The sequence below is a fragment of the Cucurbita moschata genome, unplaced genomic scaffold (assembly GCF_002738365.1).
Source record: "Cucurbita moschata cultivar Rifu unplaced genomic scaffold, Cmos_1.0 Cmo_Scf00015, whole genome shotgun sequence".
Classification (NCBI taxonomy): Eukaryota; Viridiplantae; Streptophyta; class Magnoliopsida; order Cucurbitales; family Cucurbitaceae; genus Cucurbita; species Cucurbita moschata.
In genome coordinates this window covers 3,446,607-3,454,986 of record NW_019268531.1, presented here as the reverse complement: position 1 = coordinate 3,454,986, position 8,380 = coordinate 3,446,607, and the positions used below count along the sequence as shown (strand labels likewise).

Below are 8,380 nucleotides of genomic sequence, written 5' to 3'. Positions count from 1 at the left end.
TCACCTTATAAAAAAAAAAAAAAAAAAAAAAAAAAGACTCTAATGTGGGGTTCAGAGCTTTCTCGCATCACTTTGGGGCTAGGTTTTTGAGGATATTCCTTTATTTTACTGATTCATAATTGAGTTCCAACTGTCTTATCTCATACATTTATTTTTTCTGCCTTGGGGATAGTCTTCTCGCTTCTCATTTTTTAATTTTATGATGGAAGTATTATTTTGCTTTCCAAAAACATTAAACACGAGAAATGAAACATGGTGGAATTTTAAAATTTCTGAAATTTAAATTGTTTTTGGAATTTTAACGATTGTGTGGGTTACCAGTGCTATGAGTTTTGGTGCTGAAGAATTTCTACGTTACTTGATTGAATTAGTTATACATATTATTTGTGAAGACATGAATATTTTGCTTGGTGGTTAACTTGACTTAAAGTGGAAGGTTCTATGGGATGCATCCCAAGCTATTGCTATCAGCACATAATTTTGTTCTGATCCTGTGACTGTTACTTTCCATACAAGGAGCTGACTCTTGTAGTAACTTCTGGTCAGCCATAGAATTTGGCTTCAAGTCTTGTAATGTCTATATCTTCACCTATTGTAGAAATTTCATGAATATTTGATTGCCTGGGATATTAGGATTAATGGCTTTATTAGTAGAATGGATTCACATATTTCTGTCCATTATTTTGTTTTCTTCTTTTAGCTTTGACTAAATGAAACTAAAAAGGAAAACGGAAATGGATTGCAAAAGTATTTCTGAGTAATGCCTCAAGATGAGCCTTTTCATTTCCAGGTGAATCCACATACACATCAGCTCAAAATTTGCGACTTTGGGAGTGCTAAAGTCTTGGTAAGTAGTTTTTGAACCCGTTATGGAGTGGAGGCATGTTCTCTTTTTCTTCTGAATGTAATTAATTTTGTTTGCTATTTGTTCAGGTTAAAGGGGAACCTAATGTTTCATACATCTGCTCAAGATACTACCGTGCCCCAGAACTCATATTTGGTGCCACTGAGTACACTACTGCGATTGATATATGGTCAACAGGATGTGTGATGGCTGAGCTACTTTTAGGAAAGGTGGTGTACTAGGATAACTATATGGACCTTGCGCCTGTTTTATTCACGATACTGATGATTCTGATAACTTTTTCAGCCCCTTTTTCCTGGTGAAAGTGGAGTTGACCAACTAGTTGAGATTATCAAGGTAGATCCATCAATTTATTTCCTCACTTTCAATTCTTTTTCCTTTTTTCCTTTTCTCATTCCTTTTCTCAAGACGTCGTTTAACTTATCATTTCAAAATTTCAATTACGTACACAGGTTTTGGGGACTCCAACCAGAGAAGAAATAAAATGCATGAATCCAAATTACACTGAGTTCAAATTCCCACAGATTAAGCCCCACCCCTGGCATAAGGCAAGCCTACGTTTCCTCACTCTTCTAAATGCTTTCAATGTAATTTTATATTTAGCTTCAAGGGATTAGCATCTATTTCCAAATAGAGGCCGTTAGTTGAAAGAGGCATGCTTAGTATTATGTCTTGGTTCGTCGGACACACTATTGCTTTGAAACCTTCGATCTTTAAGTGTATTCTTTTTGATTAATTTGTAAGTAGTATCTCTTATGGATTAATCTTGTATCATCCCTTCCTCGGTCCCTCTGTTCATTGTCCTCTGCTCATTTAGGTAGTCAAAGAAGTTCCACCTTTGGGGGCTCCCTTCTAGTGGTATCATTATGTTGCTTGCCTGAGAGTGTTTATTCCTCATTTACATAAGCAGTTGGAATTTGGCTATTAGCTGATGCATGGAAACAGTTAATTACTTGAGGTATAGTAGTCGTGATTTTGGAACACTGGATAAATTGCAGGACAGAGGTTCACACATGCTAGGATCGATATTTTGAAGATTTTCCTTGAACATGTTTATCGATCTATCTTTTGTCTGCATCCTTTACCTAAACCACCGTTCTACCTCTTTCTCTAGGAGTTTTTGTTTGTCCGTTTTTGTGCTGCGTGCTGTTAATATGTCTCGTACTGTTGGTTCGGTGTTCTAATACTTAGAGAAAGTTGAAGCTGTTTCTTTGTTGTTCTACTTTGTTGTTGTAAAATGCACTCACTTAACAGAAAAAAGGAAAAGGCATTTACTTGCTATGGAGATTTTATTTGGATACCATAATCATGGACAGGTTTTCCAGAAACGTCTACCTCCTGAAGCCGTGGACCTTGTGTGCAGGTTTTTCCAGTATTCACCTAATTTGCGGTGTACTGCTGTAAGTTCAGCTTCCACTATTTTAAACTTTTCTCGGGAGTAAGGTATTATTCATTTCTCGTAATATTATGTGGTTTACTTCAGTTGGAAGCTTGTGTCCACCCCTTCTTTGATGAGTTAAGAGACCCAAATACACGCCTTCCTAATGGCCGCCCACTTCCTCCATTATTTAATTTTAAGCCTCAGGGTAAGTTTTCCCCTTTAACTATTGCCTTAAGTTTACCCTAAGTTGGCCATTTTGAGGAGTGAAGTTATATCTCGAGACCTATTTTGCAGTATTCTGTTGCGTTTTTTGTCTAGTTTTAATGCATGAAATTTCTGTAACCAGTCCATTACGGATCTCTGACATCTTGATGAATTTATTTCTGTCATCAGACATGGTTTCTATTCAAGTTACACTTCATCTACTTTCATGCACGCCTCTCATGCTAAGGTTCGGGTTTATTTTGTATGGCAGAGCTTGCTGGTATACCACCGGATACCGTGAATCGACTTATCCCAGAGCATGCTCGTAAGCAGAACTTGTTCATGGCTTTGCATACCTAGCTATAGATCAGAGGTTTCCATTGGCGTTGCTCATCATTCTACTCCAAGTCAGTCCTAAACGTCCAAGAATCTGCCATTGCTCGCTATATCTATCATCGGCGCATTCTCTCAGAAAAGACTTTAGCAGTAAACAATTTGAGAAATCTGAAGCTTTCTGTTTGCGTGAAGAAGATATTTTTGTATTTAAAATAAAGACAGATAACCTATGGTGTATATTTTTCACAGGCAATCAATACCCATAATATGGTTTATGGTACCTCAGACATCTTGTAATGGCTTCTCTTTGATCAATATTGTTTCTTTCATTTTGTCTTCAGTTTGCCTGTTGTTTTTTCCTTACAAGCCAAGCAAGAGATTTTGGTACGATCTTGAAGAAAGAGAAGAGTTTTAATGGCTGCTATCTTTCTCCTTCGTTGTACTGCTAAGCTTTTGGATTTTGATCAAGGTAGAAGCAGGGTGGAAGCGGTTCATATACAGGTATGAATTCCAAATTACAGCTTAACCTTTTGAAATTAGAAACATAAAGTAGATGGAGTGGAACGATTCTTGATTTTCTTAGTGTTTTAATGGCTGTAATATGATATGTATGTTCTTGCTTCATAGCACAGTAAGCATGAATCTGATTCCACTTTGTTTGTTTGCATGTTAAAAGTGTTGCCATTGTAGATTTACATGTGTTAAAGGGCACTTATTATGCTGTGATATAATTTAGATTTACATTTGTAGATTATGTTTGTTTCTTGTACCATCAACCATCCGACATAATCTGCATGTTTGGAATCATTTAGGCTTGACATAATCGATCTTGCTTGTGAAGTGATTTGAATCTTAATCAAATGTTTTTACCAATTCGATCTTGCTTGTGAAGTGATTTGAATCTCAATCAAATGTTTTTACCTTGAATATTTGATTCTATCTAGTTTAGGTTGTATGTTGACATAAGTAATTTGAATCTCAAATAAATGTTATTGCTTGAAAATGATAAATAATTACATCATTATGTTTCTCCTTCAGCGATATAAACTAGAACTTGAATGCAAGAGTCTACCAAACAACCAGGTGCTCTGAATATTCTTCATTCCTTTTTGTTTGTATGATTTACTTCAATCTCTCCCAATTTATCTCATTCTCAAGCCTCACTTTTTACTCTGTTCTACTGCTAGTTCATAACTTGAACTGCTGATCTTTGTTAGCCATTGGATCATACCATATTGACAGGATTGTTGTTACATCTTTTCTTTTTAATATTTGTCTGAGTAACTTTAGACAAATTGTCAATATTCTAATCTACTTTTCAAAATTTTCATGATATTTAGTTATCTGTCTTTCTGTGTCTTTTTGTGTTTTTCTGTGTCTTTTTGTGTCGTGCGTTTTTTGCACTTGTTTTTTTTTCCCTTAACCCTTCTAATAAAATATATCTAAGGCACTCTTCTTCTTACATTCGGTACTTACATGTTTGGTAGTAGTAAAATCATTCACTTTTTACCGCATGCATGACAGACCAAATGTTAAATTAATTTTGAATGATTAAAGACATACTGGTGAATGATTATTCACTTTTTTTTACTGCATGTAAGACTAAATGTTAAATTAATTTTGAATGATTAAAGATATGCCGAATGATTTTAACTATTTTAACAACCATCCTCGTCTTGTTTTGCAAGGAGGTCCCTCCTTTAGGTGAAAATGGAAATATTCTACTTTTGAAGGGCTTTTGAAAAAGTAATGATGCCTCCCTTTTGAACATATCTTTGAATACAAAAGCAAAAGAGGCAATTTTTTTAATGCTTCTTTTTAATTCATTTTAGTTCATATTGGTGAGAAAAAAAGATTTAGGTATAAGACAATTATTTTATTCTCTTGAAAATAATAATAATAAATAAATAAATAAATAAATAAAAAATAGTAAATTTAATTATGATTTTGGTTCCTACATTTTTAGGTTTATTTTAAAGTAAAATCTAGAAAGAAATAAAATTAGCAATTAATTTGGTGAAATGTCATTTATTAAGGGGATGGAGACATGAATGGCTGTGATTTTGACACTTCAAATTCAATGACCCTTAATTGCTGACGGAGAAGTATCAGTCAGCCTGAAGGAAGCTCCAGCTCAGCCTACGATGGGCCTCTAATTTCCATATAATTTTATGTCATTTTCTTTTAATTTTTGAGGATTTCTTTTATAATTATTGTTAATAATATTCATTTAATGCTGCTTGGTCCATTTAATTTTTATTGGTTACAATTGTCACCATCATTGTTATTAATATATATGCACAATTATTGCTCTCCAAATTTGTCAACAATTTCAGACCATTCAAATCAATATTTTATTTTTACCCTTTTCATCCAATTTTATTTATTTTTTAAATAAATATTTTTAAAAAATGTTACAATTTTCTCTCATATTATTTTTGAAATTTAATAATAAAGGTATTCCCCTCACAAAATTAAAAAAAAAAAAACTATGGTGTCTTCTAATCTAATTTGATTAAATTTATGCCAAATTTGAATTTATTAAAATTAGTGACTTTATAAATATTTTTTGTGAGACGCTAGCGGTAGACTTGAGCGACTTGAGCATAAATAAGACAAGCCAATATCTATTAACAGTGGACTTGAACCATTACATTTTTCTTCTCCTTTTGTTAAAATTGGAGAGTAAATTAGTGAATAAATATTAAAATTCACGCCATTAGAAAAAAAACATATAATTACATATATCATAAGATAAGGTGTTAATCTAGGATGAAGCTGTTTTGTTTGATGGAGGTGTAGCTTAATTAGATTGGGACAACCTAGAATTATAGTAACAACTTGTTTTATACACTTTTTGGTGTACTCTAATTATTTAAATAAAAAATTAAATATAATATATTATTATAAACAAATGATATAATTATGGAGTTCAATCATTTGAAGTTTTCAACTGCTAGAAGTTCATGATGATGAAATAATTAAATCAAGCTTTAAAGCTATTATAATTTACTTATTTATTTATTCTTTTTCCCACCATTTGAAAAATAAATTCATTCTATAAAAATTTGCTAAATTAATAAAATAAAATAAAATAAATAAGGCAGAACTTTATTCTCAAAACTTTTAAAAATTTTAATAACTCACATTTTTTCCTACTTAGTTTCAAAAATATTCACGAAATTTTTAAAAAGTTCAAAGATAATCTATAAAATGTCGGTATGTGATTTTCACGGTAAGAATTTTTAATTTTTTTTTTAATTTTTTACAAAAGGTAAATAGTGTTAAAAGTTAGTTTTAAAATCTTAGGGGTAGTTTTAAACCTAATAAGAGTATTTTTTTAAAAAAAAAAATAGTGGAGAGTATTTTTTTTTTAATTTTTTTAAAATAGAAAAGTATTATTAAAAATTTAGTAAAAATTTATAAAAATTTGAAGATAGATGTTTTTTTTTTAATTAATTTAGTCCATAAAATATTACATTTTATTATTATTATTATTATTTCGTTCAAAATGCGAGTAAGGTGCAATATTTTTTTTAATTTTTTTAAAATAGAAAAGTATTATTAAAAATTTAGTAAAAATTTATAAAAATTTGAAGATAGATGTTTTTTTTAAATTAGTTTAGTCCATAAAATATTACATTTTATTATTATTATTATTATTTCGTTCAAAATGCGAGTAAGGTGCAATATTTCAAGTATTATATTAATAATAACTAATAAATAATATAAATAATAATATTTGAAATGATTTTTTTTTCAGATAATTAAAAAACAATTAAACTCTATCATACACCAAAATTTAAGGATTAAGCAATCTGGCTGATGAAATTGTATATTTATTAATCGTTTTTTAATAAATAAAACTGTTTTATTTTTAAAAAATTGATCCTAAACTTTGAATATCATATTTATTTAGTCCACAAATTAGAAAATTTATAATAAGCTTTCTATAAATTTTTCAATGTTTCTATCAATTATTATAAATAATAATAATCATAATTTGAATTTTAAAGATTAAAAACTTTATTCAATTTTATTTGTACATCTAAAGGTTAAATAAACACAATTTAAAACGTTCAAGAATTACTATTATACTTAATTTAACTATTTTACACGAAAAAAACGGATGATTAAAGTAACGTAATGTTTGATAACCAATTTATTTTTGAAAATTATGTTTATAATCGTTATTTCTGTCTATAAATTTCTATTGATTTTTTTGAATACTAATTTAAGTTTTTAAAAATTATAAACAATAATTTTTAAAATTAAAAATTTTTGTTTTGGAATTGGACTAAAAATTCAATCTTTTACAAATATAAAAATTATATTAAAAAATGAGGAAGAAACATAATAAATTCCAAAATTAAAAAATTAAAAAATTAAATCATTATTACGGAGACTTAAAAGAAAAGGTAAAAACCAAGAAATTACCTTAAAAAGTTACAGAGCATCACTGGTAAATGCAGAGAGAGATAAAAAGAGATAAAAAAAATCAAATAGCTGAAGAAGAGGAAGAGTTAAAGAAATTGATGCAATCTTTTACAGCTTCAGCTCTGTGAGATTCTTCCATCGACTCCGAAACCGAATGGGATCTGTTGAAATTAGACCCGCTTTTCAACGACGACGACGACGCCGGTGACGCCGATCTCTTCCTCAAAGACACGTATCGTAGAACTTTCACCACTTTCGCTCCGATGCGGCGGAGGAAACTTCCCGGGAACAATCTGCCGGATTTTGGCAGCCGGAAAACCCAGAACACGGTAATCAGTCTCTTCCTGTTTCTTGGGAAAGCTGCGGGCTTGGCGGCGGAGGTGGCGGCGGCGGCGCCCTGATCTGAGCTGAAACTCACTCTTCTGCTGGAGCTTAATTTTGTTGACATTTTTTTTTTCTTTTTTTTGGGATTCAATTGGATTTGTTTGGGTATTTGTAGAGCGAGAAAGAAAATGAAATTAAAAATTAAGGATTTAGTAAAAAAGAAACCCCTAGCTGTCTCTCACCAACATCTCTCCCTCGTTTATTTATTGTTTTTTTTTTAATTTTTTTAGATTTAATTTCTTGTTTTTAGATCTAGTCAAATTAAATTAAATTAATTAAGGGCGTTCATGTGTTTGTTTTGAGTCGACATTTTTAGATTCAATTTAATTGTTCGTGTATTAAATTTTTTTAATCAATCCCAATTATTTATTTAATTTGTTATTTTTAATTATTTTAAACATTTAATTAAGATTTCTAATTCATTTTCGAAATATATTTTAAGTTAAAAGTTAATTTTTTTAATCAATCCGAAATATATTATTAAAATTTATTTTTAATAATAGTTGAACAATAAATAACAAAAAAAAAATTATGAAATTAGAAAAAAATAAAATAATTACATGTATATTTAATTATATCGGTTTAATCAATTTAGTTAGAAAAACCCACAAAAGAACACAATGTACCGAAATTTTCATTTATTTGAACTCAAATCGACTCATTTGTGTGACAGAGGAACTCGTGAATCATCAATTTTTTTTAACACTCTTGAAATTAATTAAAATTTATTTTACGGGTTAAAAATTATTATGAAATATTTTTACTCAATTTCG

At 30.0% G+C, this 8,380-nt stretch overlaps 2 protein-coding genes across 3 annotated transcripts in view; one reads left to right on the top strand and one right to left on the bottom strand.

Annotated features, from left to right (window-relative positions):
• Positions 1-3,126, top strand: part of LOC111453385 (shaggy-related protein kinase kappa) — a 5,888-nt gene extending 2,762 nt beyond the window's left edge. For both annotated transcript variants that reach the window (XM_023094469.1, XM_023094468.1), the window contains exons 7-13: positions 791-847; positions 934-1,074; positions 1,151-1,201; positions 1,318-1,413; positions 2,182-2,265; positions 2,349-2,451; positions 2,722-3,126. In XM_023094469.1, coding sequence (XP_022950237.1) covers positions 791-847; positions 934-1,074; positions 1,151-1,201; positions 1,318-1,413; positions 2,182-2,265; positions 2,349-2,451; positions 2,722-2,810 — 621 coding nt within the window. In that variant the 3' untranslated portion in view covers positions 2,811-3,126. The remainder of the gene's footprint in view (positions 1-790; positions 848-933; positions 1,075-1,150; positions 1,202-1,317; positions 1,414-2,181; positions 2,266-2,348; positions 2,452-2,721) is intronic.
• Positions 3,127-7,284: 4,158 nt separating this feature from the next.
• LOC111453490 (josephin-like protein) lies at positions 7,285-7,671 on the bottom strand. The gene has a single exon (XM_023094606.1). The coding sequence runs from the start codon at positions 7,669-7,671 to the stop codon at positions 7,285-7,287; it is 387 nt and encodes a 128-aa protein (XP_022950374.1).
• Between the last annotated feature and the right edge of the window lie 709 nt (positions 7,672-8,380).